The sequence below is a fragment of the Xiphophorus maculatus genome, chromosome 7 (genome assembly GCF_002775205.1).
Source record: "Xiphophorus maculatus strain JP 163 A chromosome 7, X_maculatus-5.0-male, whole genome shotgun sequence".
Lineage (NCBI taxonomy): Eukaryota > Metazoa > Chordata > Actinopteri > Cyprinodontiformes > Poeciliidae > Xiphophorus > Xiphophorus maculatus.
In genome coordinates, this window is record NC_036449.1 from 15,485,123 (window position 1) to 15,508,430 (window position 23,308).

Sequence of the window (23,308 nt, forward strand, 5' to 3'; positions counted from 1 at the left end):
ATCTCAAAAATTATCTTGAAATATTAGCACATAACATTTTTGCAAAATTTGAAACATTGAAGGTCTTAATTTAAGCTGTTTCAAACTGTTTCAATATTTTCCATCTTATTATGAATAAATTGCATTAAAAATGAAGACTAATTGCAAAAGATTATGTTGCCCATTACAGCCTTTTTCTCTTAATTTCATATTTAGAAAAACATATTAAGTATTTCAGGAAATCTATTGGGTGCCCATTGCGCAACATACCTCCACCACTGGAGCCCCTCTCTTGCCACTGTGTGTCAGAGACAACCAAATGTAGCGTTACCATAGCAACAGCATCCGGTGCTTTTCTCCTCCTCTTGGATACACATCCTTGGAGCCACCTCTGTGATTGGCTGAGCCCTCCTTCGATGTCACCGTGGAAAACGAATGACGGGAATTTTAACACATGAACGGAAGCGACACCGCGGAATCTCACTGGCTCCTGCAGCGTGGCTCCCATTCAGAACCGAGTGAGGCCTACGAGCCGCGGAGGTCGCCATTGGCCTGCTTTCTTGTCCGTCAGATGAGGGAGGGCCGCCTTGTTTTCTGTTTTTCTTTTTTTTTTTTTTTTTTTATGTATATATATTTATTTATTCCCCTGTTGCCTCGGTACGGAAGCCGAGCCGGGACCGGCTGGTTACTCAGCGGCCACGGGTCTCCACCCGAGAGAATGGCGGCTGGAATCTGCTCCGGGTCGCGGTGAAGAGGGTGAGAGAGAGAAGCGGAGACATGCCGGAGATGGTGAAGAAAAAACAAAGAGACGCAAGTTCTGTGATTTTGTGTCGCTGCAGTTTTAGCTTGTGTTGCTTTCCCCCACAGCTTAAGAAATTGTGCCTGTAGTTTTTACCAAATCCCCCTTTTCCACTCTCAGCGTTCCCAATGGAGCAAGTTTGTTTTTTTGTGATGCACACACAGGGCTGAGGGAAGCAGATGAAAACCCCGCACGGTCCACATCATCGGGCGATATTTTCATCCTCCCTGTGCGCGTTTTTTAGGGGGTTGGGGGGGGGGACAGCTGCAGTCCACGGATGCCAGCGCTTGGCCTGTCTGCGATGGGGAAGAATTTCCACAATGAAACCCTCCGAGTCTTTGTGCTCTGCATTAGTTGAGCAATGACAGCGCTATTGACGAGCCCGTTCAAAATGGGACGCGGATGGTGAGCGCAGTGGAGGGGGGGGAGAAACATTTTGACTTTATTTCAATGACGCGTGGAGATTGATATCCCTTACCAGCTGATTAAAAACCCACGATGCGTGAGTATAAAGTGGTGGTCCTGGGCAGCGGTGGGGTCGGGAAATCAGCCCTCACCGTGCAGTTTGTCACCGGGACGTTCATCGAGAAGTACGACCCCACCATAGAGGATTTCTACCGCAAGGAGATCGAGGTGGACTCCTCGCCCTCGGTGCTGGAGATCCTGGACACCGCCGGTACGGAGCAGTTCGCCTCCATGCGGGACCTGTACATCAAGAACGGACAGGGCTTCATACTGGTCTACAGCCTGGTCAACCAGCAGAGCTTTCAGGACATAAAGCCCATGAGGGATCAGATCATCAGAGTGAAAAGGTTGGTTCAATGTTAAAGCTACTTCCTAAACTTACTTTAGAGAGAGTTTGCCATACGTCAAAACTGCCACGGTAGGTTTTATTTTTTATTTTTGCCGTTTTGTTGCAAATAAAGGTATGTAACCAAAAGTAAAAGCCTACCTCTCAAATTCAAGCTTCACATGACATCACGTACGGTCATGGCTCTCAAACCAAGCGAAATACTAGTGCCGGGGACTGCCTGTAGATGAAATCAGATCAAATATTGGTGCAATGTAAATGCAGACAAAATTAGAAAAGATTGTGAGCTCCAACAGCTGTAAAGATGAGGTGTTCATGGACATAAAAAGTTTTACAAAAAATGTGCAGTGGTAAAGATATTGAGAAGTCTCTGAATAAACTGAAGCATACAAAGTAAGAACAAGCTTTGGTGGCTTATGCTGCTTTTAATGTTCCTCTGAAGTTGGAAGTGCATCTGGGAATTCCACCTCAAAAACCACTGTGATCTATTAATCAATATATGTAACCAAAGTAACTAAAGTAATCAGTTTAACCAATTTAGCTCCCTGCATTTTTCATTTCCAAACACTAGCTAAACATTTTCTAAACGAAATTGTACAGTATAGTGTGAATGAAAGGGATTTGATATTTTTGTTTATTATTTTGGCTGCTATCATTAAGTTTTTACAAGCAAGGCAACCATTTTGGATTTTGATGCAAAATGGTTGCATCAAAATCCAAGTTGGTGAGATATCTCAGAGATAGCTTAGATTTTATGTTACTTCTGGTCACCACTTCTTCTATTTCCTTCTCCTTGGGGGGGTCTACAATTAACATTTCTGAGTAAATATGGAATGTGCATTTAAAGAACATCCTTCGATCACTCATGCAGTGCCAAAGCATAGAACATATATTTATTTTTTCTGCTCTACCACTGTAAATGTCTGTCGACAGTGCCACTTTACTGCTTACAGAGACAAAACACAAAACTTTTGAGAACCACAGAAATTTGTTGATTTGTATTTTTCTTGTTTTTTCTCTTTATTTGCATGGTCTAATCCAATTTCTGCTCCAGAGGTATTTATGTTTATTGTGGCAGTAAGAACCGTGCATGAATTTCAGAAAAAATGAGCAAATATTAAAATACATGTACGTGTTTTGTGAATAGGTAAAGAACAGACTGGGATGGCCAGACTTAACTATCAAAGATCTTTAACACTAATTTCTAGCCAAGATCTTATACTTCTTGGTAAAATTTTATATTAGTAGTTTGATTTTTGATTTCTAGATAAGCTCAAAGGTGGAACAATTAGGGCTGAACAAATAAATGTCACTGAATTTTCTCCCAAAGTACAAGGAAACTGTTATATACAGCAAATATGTTACTGACTCTTAGATCACACCATGGTGACCTGGCAGTCCTGCTCCTTCTTTGCTGCTTTCTTATGAAAACACCACCAAACAATGCTGACCTCACTCTCTTGTTCCCACAGGAATGCACATGGTTGCCTTTTAGCTCTTAGCTGACAAACTAATGTTGAACCGCACAGACTGATGATTGTAGGAACAAGCATTGTCTGCGCTACCTGTTGTTTTTTGCCTGCTTACATCTGAATTTCAAAATAGAATTGCTGTAGGAGTCAAAACTGTAAGGTGCTGCAAAATAAAGGTTTTAATAGTACCGATTAAAGCCTTGTTGAATGCCAAAAACACATTATGTATGACATTGCACCAATTCTTTTCTATAGTAAGGTCCAAATGAAGAATTGGTGACCTTTTCCATTGCCATCATTCCAATCAACACCAGGAGGAATAATTAAAAAAAAAAAAACTCTGCTCGACAGTGAGAAAGTGAGTTGTAATGTGGTATGAGTTCAGACTATATGTAATGCCATTTTATGCAACAATCACATAACTATTTAAAGTCACACAAGCAGAATAGGGCATTTACTCATTTTATCAAGTATGGAAAAGGCACAGAAAATAATCAGTATTAACAATTAACACTTGGACCAATAATGAACATTATTATTAGTGTTCATTACCAGTAATATCCAGCATGGCAGCTCAAATATTTTGAAAGCTACCCAAAGACCTGTCAAAAGTTGCTTATTGGAGAGCATTCAACTAATGGCAGCAGATCATCTTGATTCCTGTGATTCTTCTGATCTTATCGACCCAAATGCATGCAAATCTGTATTTTTTAAAACTGCGCTATGAAAAATTCATATTTCATTGCCCAGCTGTAGCTTTATTACCACTATACATTTGTTGGTGAAAAAATACTCAACTGGATAGTTTCTTTAAGTATAAATGTTGAAAACAAATTTTCACATCTAAAATGAGTTTGTGGGTGTAGCTCTTTAATTTGAGCTGACCAGGGTCGGATCAGTTAAGATGCTGTTCCTACAGTTTTACTGATGCTTTCGATGTTTTTTATTCTCACCGACCGAATCTATAAGTTGGTAAATGTCCAAACAGGACAAACATCAGTGTGAAGTCATTTCTCTAAACTTTCTCAATGTTTTATTTTAGACTTGCTAGTTAAAAGACATTTCCAGCATACTATATACAATCAATTATGTGCCAGTTAACTGCTATATTGAAATATATCAAGGTTTAATCAGGGTACAAATTCAAAACTCTTCAAAATTTTCCCCATGTAATTCCTTTTAACTTGATACTGATGTGAGATCCGGGGTTGTTTTGAGGTGTTTTAGGGGTTAATTTATGGATTCTGGTTTCATTTATATTCTGTATTCCCTTTGTTTGATTAGATCAGCCTTTTTTCTGTTTTACTTTAACTCTGTCCTTCCTAAGTGATTCTAGCTTATTATGTTTAATTATGTTTGTTATGTCTAGTTAATGTTAGATTAATTTCTTATTCCCAGTGTACTCTCCCTCGCCCCCTGTGCCATTTTGTCTCGCTCTCTCCTCACACCTGCAACCATTAGCTAATCAGCCCAAGTTCTTTGTTACAACATTCACTCTCCCAGTACTTATACACTTTTTCTCCTCTCACTCCTTCCTGGATCCTCCTGTTAAATCCTGTTACTTCCCTGTCTCATTCTGCTTGCTTTTTGTTCTTCTCTGACTCCCTGTTTTCCCTGTGATTTTTGTACGATTTTGCTCTTCATCTTTTATTAAAACTTCAAATCTATTGGCCATCTCTGCCTTGCTGCCTTCGGGTCTTCCGTCGACATTCCGTCATGAGAACCAGAGATGATAAAATGCAAGATAAAAATGTTAAACTCTTACAAAATGCAAATATAAATACTTTCTTTAAAGAAAGTTTTTTTAAAAACTGCAGCTTAAGCCAGATACAAATTTCCATCATTGCTGTTCATACAGTTTAAAGATCTTTTATTGAGTTGCCAGAGAAAATGTTGGAATGACTGAATTTTTCTTCAGCTGCATGGTGCAAAGACCAATGTGCTTGACCGTTCTCCGCATGTTGTCATGCACTGCCAGTCAGCTGTCTGAAAGAATGTCCTAAGAAAATTCCCTTGTATATAACATAAAGATATGTATCTGTATGGAAATATAACTAAGCTGTTTTATAGCTGTAAAAATCACTATTTTAAAGGAAACTAGGATTACTTTGCTTCTCTGATTCAAATTAATTAGTTAATGTGACGCATGATTGCTTAAAATTGTTGCCTAAAATGGTGAAACGAGGGTGTTTTTTCTCAAGGGTGTCATAGTATGAGAATCTCAGACCAGCCTATGACTAATGTCTACTGTGCTGGATACTGCTACTGATACCCAGCCGTGAATGCTGTGTAGTCAGTGTTACAGAGGCTCTGCAGAGAGATCCAAAGAAGTGCAGCTTTCACTACAGTAAGGATGAGTACAGAACTCGCTCTCATGCCAGCTTCTGCAGAGGAAGGTCCATGCACAATGTCAGTAGGAGAAGCAGATGATCCCAATATGAGGTCATCAGTGAGAACTGCTGATTTCCTCTGTAGAGATAACAGTGTTACTGTTGCTGTTCAGCTTTAGTCCCATTTACTGTGCAGACATACTTTATGCTTACATTTCACAATGTCGCAATGTCCCGCTGTGAACTTAAGTGTGCAGACTCATAGAATTAGCAGCCTTGCTGTTTTTATTCGATCACTTTGTGAGTTTCAGTGTGCAGGCACCATTCACTGATCTAAAAAATGGGTGCTTCGTCAGATACTGAGGATAAGAGTCAAAGGACTCAGAATTAAACTCAGCTTAAAGCTAAATTACACTGTTTTCTGTTAGACACAAGCTAGCATTAAATCATCAAGGTGGTATTGAGTTTTTCAGTGGGGTTCAGTGTAGTGGTCTCTTAATTTTTTCCATTCTTTGTATGAGGGACCCCTGCTAAGTCCAAAACTCTTTGCAGTCAGTTGGGCTTTCTTACATTTACAACATTTTACTATCTGTATAAATAAATAAACTGAGGGAAAGGAACTATTTAAAAACAACCTAATTTGTCTTTTTTTTTATATAAGCAATAAAGACATTTAGGAGATTTCTTTCACCTTGCTGGGTGGCAGTTTACAGCAAACAGGTCTGGTCGTAAATCTTTAATTTTCATTGCAATCTCATTAAAATGTTTTGAAGCCATACCTTGCTATTTCCCTATACTAGAAAATGTCTCATGCCAAAATGGAGCGAATTACTTTGTTCAAGCCTCATCATGTGGAGTTTGCAGAAGAGTCTGACTTGAGGGTTGTAGTTTGCTGTCTCCTATGACACTCATGTCAATATCTGATCCATGATGCTTTACAAAAATGCAACAGCCAACATAAATTTGCTTGTTCCTGTCACTTGGCTGGATGTAGATTATGTGTGGTATACTCCCTGAACAACCCTGTTGCTTGAAAGAATGAGGTCAACATGGTCCCCCCATATGATTTGAAAATGGAAAAAGTATGTTCAGCGTGGCGGTGTGTTTATATGTAAATATGTGTACTCGCATGTTCACACTTCACATGCAGTCGGGTTCTTAGTGTGATTTAACACCCATCACTGAGTCTTGTGCTGTTTTCTGATATCACAGAAGAATCTATTTTCCGGAGCGAAAACATCACACCTCACACACTCCTCCTACACATCAGTTCGTTTAGCACTCCTCTGCTTCCAAACAGTTCAAATATAAGTCTGGTACATCAGTGCATTTCTTTGACTTCATTAAAAATATTTAACCCAAATTCTACATCAAATTTGTTTTGAATAGAGATTGATCTCAGGAGCAGTATGCACATTTTATGTTAAATTGTGCATCAGCGTCTATCATAGATAGACAGACAGATATTTGTGGTTACGTGTTTATTGTATAACTAAGATCTTAAACGGGGTCAATCACAAAGTTTCAAACGTATTAAAATATTCGACTTCAAGTAAGTCACATTCTACCATTGCCTTTCTATGCATCAGATTCCAGCTAAGCCAAGTTGCCAGTGATTTTTGGGTCAAGTCTAACTCTATTCTGCATGTTGCAATTTTAAGATGTAATTTATGCTGCACAGAGATGCTGCTGCTAAAGAAGCCGCATAAACGTTTGCAGTTACATTTATGTATGTTGCAGAAATGATCTGATAATAACTTGGTCCAGTCCTGTGCTACACTAAACAGAGGCTCTATCTACACCACTCACTTCAAAATGCCAAATGCTCAGAGTAGCTGACATCACAGACCTGCCTTTAATTTCTGATTAATTCAGCTAGTAATTATTGGACCATTTGGAGGAACTCAAGCTGTGTATGAAGCATTGACATTTTGGATGATACTTAAGTTTGTAAGGAGAAAAACAAATTAGACAATCACGTCATGGCACACAGTACTCACTCAGTCTTTATGCCACAGCAACATTATAAGCACAATGCAAATGAAACCTGTAACTATATAAATACTTCATGCATGTAAGAGTTTTTTTTTACCTCATGCTTGCAGCCATGTAGAAACATTTCAGAGACAGCAACATAATTGCAAGACTAGAAAGAGGATGACAGCAACTCAACCTTCTAGTCGATGCTTGGTTAGATATTGTTTCAGTCTGAAGTTTAGCACAATCCTGTTTCGATTTGCATCGTTTAAGAGCAAACAAATCCGCTTCAAAAAGTTGCACTCTTCTCTAATGTTTCCTGTGCTCTAAAACAGCAAACAAGTCATTTAGGTGGAATGACTTGGTGCTTCGGTGAAAATGTTGAGTTGCAGGGGGTGAACAGGGGAGCAGAGTGTGTTGCTGACCATCACATTGATCTGGAAGCTCCCCAGCCGCATAGACTGAGGCCTTTCTGACAGACAGGCAGCAACCCAAGAGACAGGAGATGCACTGACCTATTCTGAGCAGCTTATCGCTCAGCAGAGGAGGCTGAATGGTGTTGAAGCTACTGGAAAAATCAAGAAGTGTAATCCTCACAATGCCATCACCCCTATCCAGGTCAAAGTGAGAACACATCAGCGGACAGGTCTACCCCTATATGAGAGTGAGAGGAATGTAGTTTGGCTAGGGGAGAATTTCAATCAGATTTCTCTTGCAAGAAAGGAAATGCTCCAGATTTATCTCACTTTCAGGATAAAAATATGTTTCAATGATCTGCTAATATTGTAAAGATTATTTTAATATTTGATTTAAAATTCTTGTTGAGCACTACTAGAGTTTGATTCTTGTCCATGAAAATTAGAATGATTGTTGGTAAGTTAGCATGAAATGCTCTTGATTGTTTTAGTTTGTTTGCTGTTGACAAATTTGACAAGTTTGTCTTACAGGATATTGTAGCAAGAGGAGACTACAATTTGATTAATTCAAGTCACTACTACACACTGACTAGTCATTGGAACAAAATTCAGTAAACGTAGACCTCAAATTTTAGTAAGTCACATAACTAAGCAGGAAGTTTGAAAAAATATTACAGAGTAGTAGTTTATGAAGATGCAACAATAAATTTCTTTTGCTGAGTTCTGATATTCGATTTCCCGGTTTTTGTAATAATTTGACCTGCCAATATCAATTTTAGTTGACTCCAGTTTCCATTCATCATTTATAATAGGTTCGGAGGGGATGTCACACTGTGTGAGAGAGAGAAAGCCACTATAATCGTCAGGGCTTTACTATTTTAGAACGAGCCAACATTTTGGGAAATTGACATTTTGAAAGGGTGTCTAACACTTTACTGATTAGTGAACTAAAAGGGTTAGCATAATTTGCATTGCTTTCTCACTGTTTTCTATAGCCAGAGAGAAACCCCTCTCGCTATAGAAGAGAACTGTTTCAAGTACATAGCTCTTAAGTAGAACCTGTGACAAGAGGAAGAGGGCTAAAATATCTAAGGACATTCAAAAACAGATGAGACAGAAAACAGTCATTGACATTATCATCCTAGTAGGGGTTGTAAGCCATTTCTTAGGCTTTGGGCCTGCAGTGAAGTGAGAACCACAACCCAAACATGGAGAAAATAAGGAACGGTCATGAACCTTCCCAGGAGTATCCAGCTCAAACAAAGTTATTTCAAATGTGAGCTGATGACTGATAATGCGCTTCACTCCGGTCAGCCTTCCTGTTGTCTGCCTTTTGCTCTCTTCTCCTCTTTCTCAACCTGAAAGAATGACAAACATTTCTGCACATGTGGGCAATACTGTCCCCTCTTAAGCAGTTCCTTGTTCTTTGACGTCATGTTGAGATCTTAATGATATGAATGTAGTTAATTTTGTTTCATCTGATTCTGATCACCAGCTGGCTGTCTCAGGTTTTTAAGCAAAGACAAATATGTTGATATCTCCACCAAACACCCTGCAGAGGTGCTGTAGTGAAACTTCTCATTAACGGTTCCTCCAACCACCCAACTATCATTATGTCTACTTACATCATCTGCCAGTGTTTCCCCCCGAAATCCATCCTGAATTTGAAAAATATATTAACTCAGAAAAGCCAAAACACTACAGTGTTGCAACATTACACACTTGGAGTGGGTCGTAAGACGTACCTGAAAGTAATTCCATTTGTCAAAATCTCAATATTTCATTCCTCTTTTTAAAGAAGGGTTTTTAAAAATATTCTTGCCTGTTTGAGTTCTCAGACAGGAATGTGACTGTGACCAAATGTTCTTCGTCTTTGTCAATTTTGTGGCTTTACTCTATATCCGTCAACACAGAGTGGAGACAGCCATGACACCCAGCTTGCATCAGTTTAAAAAACAAAAAGACACAGGGCATTGCATCACAGACTGAAAGAAATGAAACGTGGTCATGACTGCATTAGAATTTATGTGTATGGTTGATTTATAAATATATAAATCAACCATACACATGGTAACCCCTCTAGCATCATAGCTCGCATTGTGTACAGCACTCAAAGACACACCGAAGTCTCTTAGAAAAAAACGGTTGAAGCTGTCAGACGAGAGGACATGCCAGATAGGGGCAGCTTTTGCCCCTATCTGTTTCAGATTTAAGTTCACATCTCTATAAGAAGTGTTTTTGAGCAAACCTCGCTTGTTCGATTAGTCTTGTGTTTTGTCTGCTGCTGCCAAAACACTGATGACCTGTCACAACCGTATTGGCATTCGCTCAGGTCAGAGGCGCTGTAGTGTGTCGCTCTCATTCTGAACTCTGTCGGCATCTATCAGTGTGTGCACATAGCAGCACAGGCAGAGCTTCTTGAACTGAGGCCACGAGAGCTCGTGATTACTCCCAGGATTGCTTGTTTGCCGGGGACATCATCACTCCTCTCTTCAGCCACGGTTAAGATTACACAAGGGATAAATTGTGATTGGCAACTTAACACACCATGGTCGGAGGACTGTGTGGAAGACAGAGGTGAAACATGGTACTATCATTTACCATGTTGTCCTGCAGCCATGATGCTTGTGCACCTGCAAAACCTCTTTTATGTACATCTCATAGGCTTTTATTTTACTCTGTTTTTTGCTCTTTCCAATTTCTTTGAAGCATTTTTTTTTACAGATTTCTTGCTACCACACTTGCTGACATTTGTAACAGTATCTATTCATACTATACTATAGAATGACATATATTTTAGGGTTTTAAGTGTCTACACTGAACATTGGTCTTGGTCAAAATGTTGCGTTGTAATGGAAAAGCTCTGATTTTGTGCTTAAATCAGTAGTCTGTGGTCGCTAAGTGTGACACATGCACCCCTAATTTAGAGATAGCAAAAACAAAGACAATCCATGTCAAATATAAAGCACTGTCTGATATTTTCTAGGGAAATTGTGCAGTGTGAATATTGTTGCAACGGATGTATTTTGCCCAGCTGTGAATGCTTCTTCTGCCGTTCCCCACCCCCCTTTTCATCGTTTGAGCATCTGGCTATAATAATAGCTGGATTAACACCTGTAACTTGCTGTCCTGTCTGATGTGATTGTGTTACATCAACAAGTTATGTAGAATTTTTAAAAAATGTACAGCAAAAATAATATGGCAGCTGATAAGCATGGTGTAGAACCTGTGATGCTGTGGACTATTTCCTCTTCCAAACGGCCTGGGACTCTTGCTAGAGATTATATCACAAACCCTTCAAATTACCGTGACATAAAAAAGATGATTGAGTCCAAAATATTTAGCTAAGTCAACGTAAGGAAGGTTGCCTAGATTAACTTTTCTCCATGGCCAGCACAATTGCTAGACCTGAATCCTAGGACTTAGCTGAAGAGATGAGATCATAAGAGAAGACTCTTGATAATTTACAAATATTGTGCAAAGAGAAATGCTGAAAGATCCATCTTATCCTCCACAGGCAGTGGAGTGTTGTTTGAACGACACTTTTAAAACCCATTTCTGAGGGAGTTTTGAGGAGAATGACTCCAGGAAATACCAGAAACTGGAGTGTAAACACATGCTAACCCACTCTGAAAGCAAGAAACGCTTTAGCCAAGCTGGTTACATCTGCTAGATGGATTCTGCTACGAATCAGAGAAGATTTTTGGAGAATAAGCGCTACTCGTCAGACATTCATACTCCAACAAATGAGACTTTCATTGTCTTGACAATACAAAGGCTTTTTATCCAGCCCAAGTCATAGATCTGAGTGATAATATACATTTGTGATATTTCAGTCAGACTCAGTGTGATATGGAGCTAATTTGGAGTACAAAAGCTTTCTTGCTAAATTAAAGTGGTGAACATGTCAGAATAATACCTTCTAAACTTTCTTTATGCTCCCTCTGACAATTGACATTGTAAGTGGCTTTTGGGGCAATATGACTCATTACATCAGCTTTTTGTGGCTCTGGGCTTGTTAAGCAGTATCTGACAAAAGAACCGTTTCCAAGCACATGTTAGCAGGAAGACATTAAGATATTACTCATCCAAAACTGGGATCTCTCTTTTATAAATTTCTGTCTTAGAGCAGCAGGGATAAAGTCATACGAAGTCCAGCAAATTGAGCAGCACAAATAGAAGTGGAGCTGAAAAGTTGGTTTGTCACCCAGTTGCACACAACTGAACCGTTCTCTGTAAACATAAAAGACCTTTTTGATATGGAATGTAAACATTTCCCTCGCTCTCAGCTGCCTGAGGCCCCAACTCAGCAGGAGATGAAAAGCTCGGCCAGCAGCAGGCTCAAGATGCTTTATCTCACTGCCTCTATGCGCTGCATTATTCGATGAGCTACATTACATATCCTTTCCTCCATCACGGATGTATGGCTCCACCATCTTCAAAGGAGAATGCAAACCTCCAGAGAGATATGATGCTTCTCTACTCAGAAAGCCTGATACTTTCTGTGTAAAACCACAGATATTAAACGCTCCAGTATAGAAAGTGGAAACAAACTGGTGGGTTTGCCGCATAGGCCTGTACGATATTAGGAAAAACATACAATTTCATCAGTGTCATTAATATTGTGGTGATGATTTCAGTTGTGAATGACCTGCTTCCTTTGCTCTTTAGATTTGTTCCCACCATTACAATTTCCCCACCTCTTTCTGTTAACTTTAGTTTCATAGTCATCTCTTACATGAACAGTAGTTAAAGTTCGTACAACTAGACAAATGTGTTATTTTCATGCAATTGCAAATGCAAGTCATTTTAAAAACTATAGCCGATATTATATCCATGCAGTCTTTTGTTATTGTGATATTGCAGACATTGAAATCAGGATGAGAATTATAATTCGGTGGGGACTGAGAGTCAAATGCAGTGATTTATTTAAGACAAAGAAGTAGTAAATTTAACCAGTCATTGAGTTTTTTTCCTCTATTTTGGTCTCTGATGATATTTCTCACCCACATCCATAGCAGTCGCATGCACTTGAAAGAGTATGCAAATTAGGTGAGGTTATTGTTCACCAGAACTTTGTTGATTTTTAGTGCAGCCAATAGCTATTTTCCTTAGGAGTTGGCTGTAGTGACATTCAAAGACTAATTACTCTATTTTATCTTTTCGAGTTTTTCAACTGTCATGAAAGCTGCTGGATTTAGAAATGTTGGCCATCTTTTGCAAATTGCAGTGTAACAGTGAGGCTCTACTTTCTGTAGAGCAGGATTCGTTGTTAAAGCTTCAACAGAGCTACTTAAATAAAATTGTTTTCCCATTTGAGGACCATTGCTCTAGGAAACATACATAGAGACTTCTGTTTTAGTCATGCTAGCCACAATATTGATATTAATCTGCTATATATACGATTCTAAAGACAGTTTCATTTTCTCAGTGTTTTTCTGTTGTAAGATCCTATTTAACGATGACTGTTTTATCTCACAGATGCAACGTGATGTCTCCTCCCCTCATACTATAAATACTTAATGAATTGTCATATCAAGGAGATTAGAAATTAAAAATGTATTCCTGACAACTTACTGCATCTCTAGTTCAAGAAGATTGAAACACTTAGAGTTTCTGAAACGTTAAAAAGGATGGATGAATATCGGCAGTGGGACTTAAGGTCCATCCGGTGGTGAAAATGTGAAAAAGAAGAACCAAGTTAGAGAACATCTAAAATAGGGATAGTGTCTAAACTTTATCCCAACTTAGTTTCTTTTTTTTTCCATTTTTTTCTCCGAAGAGTTTTTGCGGCGCTAGTGGCTCGTATTTTTTCTACAGTAGGCAGACAGGAAGGAGGGTGAGGAGAGGGGGAAAGACATGCGGTAAATGTCGTCGGGACCGGGAGTCGAACCTGCGACGTCCACGTCGAGGACTAAGGCCTCCAAACGTGGGGCGTGCTAACCCTCCCAACTTAGTTTCTGAGTTGATAGAGACCTCACAATCCCAAATGTACATTTGATCTAAAACGGTGATCATTCTTTTCGGCCCTGCAGGGCTTGACAAAATCAAAGGCTCACAATGTGACTTTAACTTTAACACCTGTAACTTTAAACCCCTTTGAACTTTACTCAGATATCCCAGATGATAGCCTAATAAATTAAAAAGCACTTATTTAAAAGGTCGGATGTGACTGGTTTAGATTTTTGATCAAGTTTTATTAGTGTCAATTTGACAATTATTTGGCTATTATTGTATATACCAGGCCAAGCTGAAGGAAATGAATACTGAATTTAATCAAAGAGCAAATAATGATTTGTATTGAAGCTAAAACTGAAAGTTAAAGTCAGTTCATTGAATGAAAGCTGACAAAAACTAAACACTGTCTGTGTTAATGACGATAACGGAAAGATTCACAATATTAATATTGCTGGATATGAACTTGTAAATGCTTCTTGTTATTTTATTAAACCGTTAAAATCATCATGCGATATTCATGGAGATGTGCTCCCCTCCGTGTGTGTGGGCGTGTGCGGGCGCGTATGTGTGTGTGAGTTCTCTCCAGATACTCCGGCTTCTTCCCATCGTCTGAAAACATGACTGTTAGGTTTATTGGTCTCTCTAAATCGCTCTTTGGTGAGTTGTTCTTTTGTTGCCCTGGCGATCCACGCAGGATGTAACCCAATCACTGCTTGAAATATGCACCAGCTGCCAATCTCTTCTGACATAACTAAAGCATTTTAAGCTACTATTTAGCAGATGTTTTATCTTTTTGAATATAAAAGCATGTGGTGATTTGCTGTCTGTTTTAAACAATTGGACAGGTGTACCTAATAAAGTGACTAGTGAGTGTATGAGTCTGAATATCTTTTTCAGACATCTGAGGACATAAAGTTTGAGGCTCTAATGTGTGACGATAACACTCATGAATGAGGGTCTGAATTATTCAGAACCTCTTTTCCGTTACCATCCACTCGGTGGGAACAAATTTCCAGTAAAATTCGACTTTGCATTTCAGATTTTCTTTAGTGATGTACTTTGTACGAGCATGAGCCCAAGGCAGACAGCATGATTACCCCCATGGAGCTAAGAGCTCGCCAGCGCTTTTACTGTTCTACATCACATTCAAAGATATACTGTACATGCAGTTTTTCAAGATCAGCATCCATTTATCCTGTCCAGTTTGGCATTTCTTGGCCGGTGTTTGTTATCAGAGTTTAAAGTGATTAAGGGAGATGCAGGGAATTTGTTTTAATAAGCTTTAGGAAATCCCTCAGAGGCTCTCAGCAGCTTCTAATCAATGCCTGTTTGATAAAAGCAGAAAGCTTTTTTTATCCTTGTCAGTAAGTGTTTCCAGTAAAACCTTATTAGGCCAGATAAGGAATATTTTTCTCTTCATTCAGCCCGATGATGTTCACTCGGATTTAAGCCAGAAGTGCTAATGTCTCTGAGCTCCACTGCTCATCAGGGTTGTGTGAGATGGTCTGGATCATGCATTATAGATAAGATGCGTCTGGGTGTTTGCAGGCTAAGTGTTTCTCTGCCTTTTGGCATCAGGCTCACAAGCTGGAGGCTAAAGTGCGACACATGTTATTGTCTCAGACAAACACAACCAGCCTCAGTTACTCATCTGTTCTTTACTCTTTGTGTGCGTTGTATGGAGGAGTGTGTTCGCTGTGACATATCAAACACCGCTGAGTCCAGGGAAAGAGTGTTTGACACCCTTTGTGTTCACGCCTTTGGGGAGCCTCAGTATCCGTGGCAGCCACCATGTCAGACCCGTGAGACTGCTGGTTTTCTCCTCTATTATTATGGCTATATATACACGTGCTCTTTATATAACATGTATTTATAGTGTCTTCCCGTCTTGGTGCAGCCCAAATTAGTTGCACATTATGACAAAGAGACTGTACAGCTTTTAAATGTAAAGCACTTTGAATCGACTTGTTGCTGAAAGTGTTCCTTACAAATAAAACTGCTTTGCCTAAAATCAGAGGCTACAAATCACCATGGAGTGATCAGAAGCAAACCTTGCTGTTGAGCTTTAAATAGTTATCTTTATTTAGATTTTTTCAGCAGCTTGACTGACTAATTATTATCTGGGATCTATGGGTGTCATAAATCCAAAGCAGAAAGACTTTAGGTCTTTTAAAGGATTCGTTTACTGATTAAAAGTCATAATCCCTTTGGCATCATTTAGTTGTTCTTTCCTTTCTTTGTTTCCTGCTTGTGTCCTTCCAGCTTCCTTTCTCATTGCATTTCTTCTCCTGGACTTGCCTTCCTTTTCTACTTCCTTCTTTCATACCGCCCTCTTACCCTTTCTTTCTTTTTGGGTTGTTCTGACATTTTCTTTCCTTTCTTCCTTCTGTACTTTCATTTCCCCATGCTACCTGTATTCTTTTTCTTATTACTTCCTTGTGCCCTTCCTTCTTTCCTTCTTGTCTTTCTCTTCATGTGTCATTTTTTCTTTGTGACTCTACTACCTTGCTTCTTTGCCTCATGTTTTTCTTCAGTCCTTGACTCTCTTTCATTTTTTCCATCCTATTTTTCTTTCTTTTCTTTCTTTCTTTTCTTCTGTACCCTGTCATTCCTTCTTCCCTTTGCTTCAATCTTCCGTTCTTGTGTCATTTCTTCGTTCCTCCCTTTTGTCTTTGCGTCATTTCTTTTCCTCTTATTGACGCAGAGATCTGGGTCTTTCCTTTTTCAAAATGTGTTTTTTTTGTCAATTTGTCTAACTTGTGTCCTTCCTTTATTCCCTTCTTTTGTTCTTCTGTTTTATTCTTTCTTCAGATTCCCGTTTTGGTCCTTCTGCTCTTCCTTCCTATCCTCCCTTGTGTCATTCCTCCTTTTCTTTCTTTCCTCCCTGATGTTCTTCCATTCCTTTCTTTTTCAGTGTCTAGGTTTTGCAGGTTCTACTTGAAATCTCTCTACAGAAGAGTTTTCTATAAATTAATTTGGCATTTTAAAATGAGCATTAAGGACTGAATTTGGAAAATTTGGGTTTGGGAAAGTATGCAATGTTTTTATGAAAAGTCTGTGGAAATAATTTGACACAAAGAAAATTGTACTGTCTTAGATTATGTTTTAAAAAAATATGTTGCACTTTATTTTTTTACTTTTTTTGCAGAAACTAGATTGATCTTTTGAGATGAGTTGATCTAAAACTGTAATGATACACTGAAAAATAGTTCAGATTTGTTTCAGATTTGAATCCTGCTGCCAACAACATCTCCTTGTTCTCTGAAGAAATTTGTTGTTTGCGTTCCTTTAACAAACTGAGTGTTTGGATTTATACAGTGATTTTTAGCAAATCACAAGAGATCTTTACAACAGAAACATGTTCACATGTTTTCAGGAGAGAAAAAAATACCCCTTAGCTCCTTAATTAGAGTCAATTTTAGGAGTCCAGTGTGTGACAACGAGTTGACATGAATACTGATGTTTCTCAAAGCTGCTTCACACTGGGAGATAAACATATTTTTATTGAAGGGAAACTATCTACTTAAAAACCTAATTTACAAGCAAAGTAATGCTAATTCAGGTGAAACTGAGAAAAATCTCTGTGAAAATTAGACATTTAACACGCAGGCAGTTCTGACAGGTGCAGCAGAGAGATTTCCATGGAGAGGACATGCTGTCTGGAAATGCTGCCTTTTCATTCATTTTTTCCTCCTGGTTTTGTTGTTTTGCATGTATGCTGGCACAACAAATTGAAATTCACCACTGAAAGACGAGTGACAGCTTTATCATTTGTTTCTGTTCTAGTTTTATGACTTAAAGTAATCTTTTAATACATAAATTGCTTTTTAAATATAGTAATTAGTTTCAGATCCTAACAATTGTGTCATATTAAATTTATTATACTGATATTGATATATTTAACTACGTGTCTTTGGATTTGTTTTTTTTGCTTTGACTTCAACAACTGAAAGCATCTTGCTAATTCCTATTTAAGTTCTTTTAAATGTTTCTTCAAGAAACATTTTATAACTATGCAGTGATTTTATATGGTTCACAATATATCGGCCTATCAGCTTTGTTATAAGAATGACATCAGGTGCGACACACTTCAGCTTTTTTCCTTGAATAGATTTTAACCAAATATTGTTTTTCTACCCTGGTAGAGTTGCATGTACATATTGTTACATTACTAGCACAAACTAAATAGATTGTATATGGATTTTATATGATAGACAAAGAAGTAGTTCATAATTGCAAAGTGGAAAATGTTGTTTTATTACTTAACTTTGCGTTAAACGTCTCCACAACTTTATCCCTCACCCGTGTGATGTATTTCTTTGCAATTTTTTTAGGATTTTGTTATACACGTTTTTGTTTACTTTTCCTTCTACTTCCCAATTATGTGCTGTTTTGTGTTGTGCTGTCACATAAAATCCCATAAACGTTTGTAGTTATAATTGTGAAACATTAAGGGAATTAAATACATTTGCTAGACACTATTATTTCCTAATTGGAAAGCGCTTTAAAAGTAAACATTTTGCTGACGCCTGCCACCAATGACAGAGCTCTGAAGTAATTACAGGACTCAGGTTCTGCACACTGAGTACTTTCTCATTCAAACAGCCTCTAAGATGAAATTGGATCTCTGTCATGTATTTGGTCAAGCTCCTAATTCCTGGTGGTTGGTCTCCAGCTGCCGAGCTGATCCAGGGAACAGAGATGGCTAGTTGAGAATAAAGTTCACAGGATAATGTATTCATGAGGAGATCAAAGTCTGGAAGTTCAAGCTCGTTTAACGCTGAAACTTGCGGCTCTAGCATCTTAAAGACGCTCAGGGACCTGGAGTAGCATAAAAGCTGAGATGTTCTCCTACTCTTTATTCAGAATGCTACATTTTCTTTCTCATTCCGGCAAACAAGCATGACAGTTTTTTTTAAGTCAACAGCATGTATGCTTCATAGTGTAGTAGCAGAGTGAGCAAAATGTTGAGACATTAATGGTGCTTGGGGTAGATTGAGCATATTTATCTAAAACGGCAGGTCCAGCAGCTGCTTTGTTCACAGAGATGGATGAAAGGAGAAACGTGTTGTTTAAAGGTTGTGAATACTCTTGATCTGTGTTCTCTCTGATCATTTGAGCTTTGTTATTCCCTCTGATGTGTACAAAGTGTCTTGCAGAGCTGCCATGTTCCTCATTTTTCAAACCTGATGCAGGGAAGACGTTATTAAAACCGCGCCTTGGTTCCCTGTTTTGTCATTACCAAGCAGCAGCCCATTTATTTAAACGTCTCCTCTGGCTGTCCATAAAGTAGCACAACTCCACAGTGACAGGCAAAGGGTCGTGGACACTTCCTGTCCTCAGAGGTTATAGCTGTCCACTTCCCTCATTCTTCTAGGTCAAGCTTAGGAGCCAGAACAGACATGAGGCTTAGCGGGTGGAGTGTCTTTTTAAGTACGGTAATTTTTTTAAGAAAATCTTTATCTTTTTGTGTTTTATTAGTTGAGCAGAGCGTCAAGGAATATTCGATTACTTATCATTGACTTCTTGTTTTCCTGAAGAGTAAAGGTGGTGTGAGACAGAAGCCCATTTCTTTTAGCCATACTTAAAATGGGAAAGACAAGGAAACATTCAAAAGAGGCAGATGTGTGCTACGTTTATAAGCAAAGAAATGGCTACAATAAAATGTTGTCCCTGATGAGCTTGCCTATATCTAGAGTTAGAGCAGTGTTGGAGTTAAGAGTATAAAATCCTAATATTTCAGGAATAAGGTTGAAATATTTTGAGAATAAAGTCAAAATAGCTCCAAAATAAAGTCAGAATGTTAACAGAATAAAGTCAGAATATTACGAGAATATAGCTGTATGACACAAAAGTCAAAGTATACGGGAATAAGGTTGTAATAATTTGAGAATACATTTATAATATTATGGCTTTATTCTCGTATGAATTTATTCTCATAACATTCTTGAAATTTTATTATTTTTATTTTCTTAGCTTGACCCTAGTACTCCATTTGGCAAACAAGGCTGGACAAACAAAAATGTTGATCTTGTTCCTCAAGGGAAGATTGAGGAAGATATTATGAAAAGTAAACAAACCCTCCGAAGCCTTTTGCTAGGGGACTGCAGCATTTTTTAAAATTATTTTTCTCTGTAGGTTTATACTGCTGCAGTTAAATAATCATTTGTTCTGGGTCTGTGTGCACATCTGCTCCACCTTAATAAATGTGAAAACAAACTGATTGCTCTTGAACACCTCATGAGCATTCATTCAGTGTGTCTGCGTCCTCAGGTATGAGAAGGTCCCTGTGATTCTGGTGGGAAACAAGGTGGACCTGGAAAGCGAGAGGGAGGTGTCGTCCGGCGAAGGCCAAGCCCTGGCAGAGGAGTGGGGCTGCCCCTTCATGGAGACCTCGGCCAAAAGCAAAACCATGGTAGACGAACTGTTTGCAGAAATCGTTCGGCAGATGGACTACGCCGCCCAGCCAGACAAGGATGACCCCTGCTGTTCCTCGTGCAATATACAATAACCCCCCTGGGGGGTCTTTTGACTTACATGAGACAGACTCATTCTTAGACACACACACATGCACACGCCAGCTACATTTAGGACAAATTCATGTTTGAATGCAATTGATATCAGCTCAGCGGAGCATAAAAACTGTCTGACACGATAATTAATAAAGACAAGTGAGTAACGCATACATCTTGGATGAGAAAAACAAAGGATATGCCACAAGAGAATTTGACAAACGATAAAGTGGAACATGCCCTCGCCTTATGTTAGTTTCTTTGTTGTTTGTTTTGATCTTTTCAGGTATAGAGGAGATAGATCCTCGGCAAACAATCACAGACTGCAGTCTTTACACAGAGATCCATTTCTCTTTCTCCATGACTTGACTCCACATCAATCCAATAAAGCTTTCCTGGAAACCAGCCATTTCAGATATTTCAGAGTACTAGAGATGCTATATGTACATTTTTTTTTCTCCAGTTTAGTTTGTGCAGTGGCTGTCGGGAGGTTTTTCTACTCATCACAGGGCTGAAATACAGGGGTGACCTGAAGGCGCCTCCATTTTCTAATACTTTTTTTCAGTTGATCACAACAGCATTGGAAAGAAAAATGGTTAAGTCTGTTTTTCTTTTTAAAAACACACGCAGCCATCTCTTCCATTTTCTCACATAGCAGTCTTTCACATATTGTGTGATGTTTTCCTTTCTCCTCTCTGGGAGACTCTGACAGCAGATTGCTGTGTAGTAGTGTAACTAAATGCTTCATTCTGATGGGACAAAGAGTATTTTCATTCTTTGTATTTCCACCAAAGACTATCACCACGCACTTGATTCAAGAATGATTGACACTCAAGGTGAAGATGCCAACTTTTCCTTCCCCCCTCGGCAATCAGTATGAAAAGAAGCACCTGAGAGTTGCAGCATTGTTTCTGTGCTGAGAGGATTCAGATTCATGTTCATGAGTAGTAAAATGAGGAGCTTGACAACAATAACGGTAGTGTAAATATTTTGTATTGGCAGTGCCAGCTCAAACAAAGACTCTGACTCAACACAAGGATCGTATGCATGGCTAGAAAACAATGACAAAAAAAAGAAAGGACTCTTATTGTTTGAGGTGAATCTAGGTTGTGGAAATGTGCAAATCAAACATGTCTGGATCTGGACACTGTTCAAGCTGTACATTTGTGTTGGGCACGGGGAGCAAACATTTCCCCCGTGTGGCCATTTTCATTGTTGATTTTCTATTTTTTTATGTAACCATCTACTCTCTATCCCTCTACAAATTGTGACACTGTTACATTTGACAACTGAACAATAAAAGTGCTTTCAGCACTGGAGTGGAGCTCTGACAGTCTTTATGTAAAGTAAAATGAAGCGAATGACTGAACACCTTCGAAGAATGCTAATTATATACTGTATAGTGTATCATGCATTCATAATCAGCCACCCTTTAAGGTTGTTCTGGAATAGAGTAAATCTTGTTGACAGTGTTAATGGGGAAATATTTTGAGCATTATATATATATATATATATATATATATATATATATATATATATATATATATATATATATATATATATATATATATATATATATATATATATATATATATAATTAGAAATGTGATGATTGGGGAAAAATAAAAACAGGAAAACAACTTTTACGCTTTAATTTCAAGTACAGAGATTTTTAGATATTTAGATGGGAATGCCTGATTCAAACTCTAAAAATAATTCTGCCCTTTAATGTACAACAAATTAATTAATTATAAATGAATGGATGGCAAGAGGGACGGTTTAAGCTCATGCTTTCATTTTAAAGTCACCAAATGCCCAAAGCTAACGATGCTTTAAAAAAGTTAGAAAATCCTTACATTGCTTTCCTGCCATTATACCTGATATACTTATGATTATACTTATGACCACAAGGTGGTCTTTTTTTTCATGCAGTTTTAAGCTGGAGATGAATATCACTTAGGTACAGATGTCTGTGGTAAAACAAAAAGGGGTGGGGAGTACAAAGTAGCTTGGAAAGGTGTTGAATCCATTTATTTTTCCAAATTTATATAGGCATGGGAAAAGAAAACATGGAAAAAATGCTTGGATTTTCATCATTTGTTCAATGCCTGTTATCTAAATCTTGTTTCCATCCATTCATCCAGGTTCTATATTTAAAACCTGACTACTAAGGTCATATCTGCCGTGTTATGTATCAAACATCTTTATTTATACTTCTAATACGGGTAAAAATAAAAATTAAAAAGATTCTGAAGAAGTGCAGACTTTTGAACCTCTTTCTATAGGTTAACCTTCACATCAGCTTTCAATGGTTGGCTATTATCGAACTACATCTGGCAGACAAAATGTTCATCTTCATAACAACCCATGATAACAGATTGTGGATTTTTATTTACAATATATTTTATATTTAAGAATAAAATTACAATGTACTTAGATTTTAGATTCATCATCCAGGATGAATCTAAAATTACTCAAACCTTTAAAGGTGAACTTAATGTGACCTTCTCTAAACTTGTATGTATTTTATGAACTCTTCAATGTTTCAGTACTTTTTGCACAACTTGCTTTAGGGAGCTTAACAGCAAAATTCCCAGCCATTTGATCCATGAATCAAGCAATAAAATACCTGGTTTGATCAGAACTAGTATTTAGAAAGTTCTCCTCTTCATGCTTTTCACCTTTGGACATCATGAGACCAAGACAACACCGAACAACTGATCAACAGTGCCTTGTGGCCAGGCTTCAAACAGGATGTTCTCAAACAGAAATGGCCACTGAGTCATCTGCAGGTTGCAAATGGACACAGAATGAAGGTCAGAAAGGCACAGAACTTGACATCGTTTGGCCACATACCATTGTGAACCTGAGCATCGTGAACAGGTCTCTGCAGAACCAGATGATGGTTGTACAAAGGTGAGTACAATGGTACAAAGATGAGAGGCACCTAAGTGTCACATTAGACCATTTGAAACCATTTACATCAGTGTTGTCTGCGTGCTAGGCGACCAACAAGGACAGGAACCGGTAATCACCTTGCATTGGCCAATGAGT

At 38.4% G+C, this 23,308-nt stretch overlaps 1 protein-coding gene across 1 annotated transcript; it reads left to right on the forward strand.

The window, feature by feature from the left end:
* The first annotated feature begins 607 nt into the window (after positions 1-607).
* On the forward strand, positions 608-21,573 carry LOC102232092 (ras-related protein Rap-2a). The gene is made up of 2 exons (XM_005799339.3): positions 608-1,590; positions 20,016-21,573. Exons 1-2 carry the CDS (start codon positions 1,277-1,279, stop codon positions 20,251-20,253), a joined length of 552 nt encoding a protein of 183 aa, XP_005799396.1. The 5' UTR covers positions 608-1,276; the 3' UTR covers positions 20,254-21,573.
* The last annotated feature ends 1,735 nt before the right edge of the window (positions 21,574-23,308 follow it).

Coding starts and splice junctions, on each gene's coding strand:
- LOC102232092 (XM_005799339.3), top strand. CDS start 1,277: ATGCGTGAGTATAAAGTGGTGGTCCTGGGCAGCGGTGGGGTCGGGAAA. Junction 1,591..20,015: donor CAGATCATCAGAGTGAAAAG/GTTGGTTCAATG, acceptor CTGCGTCCTCAG/GTATGAGAAGGTCCCTGTGA.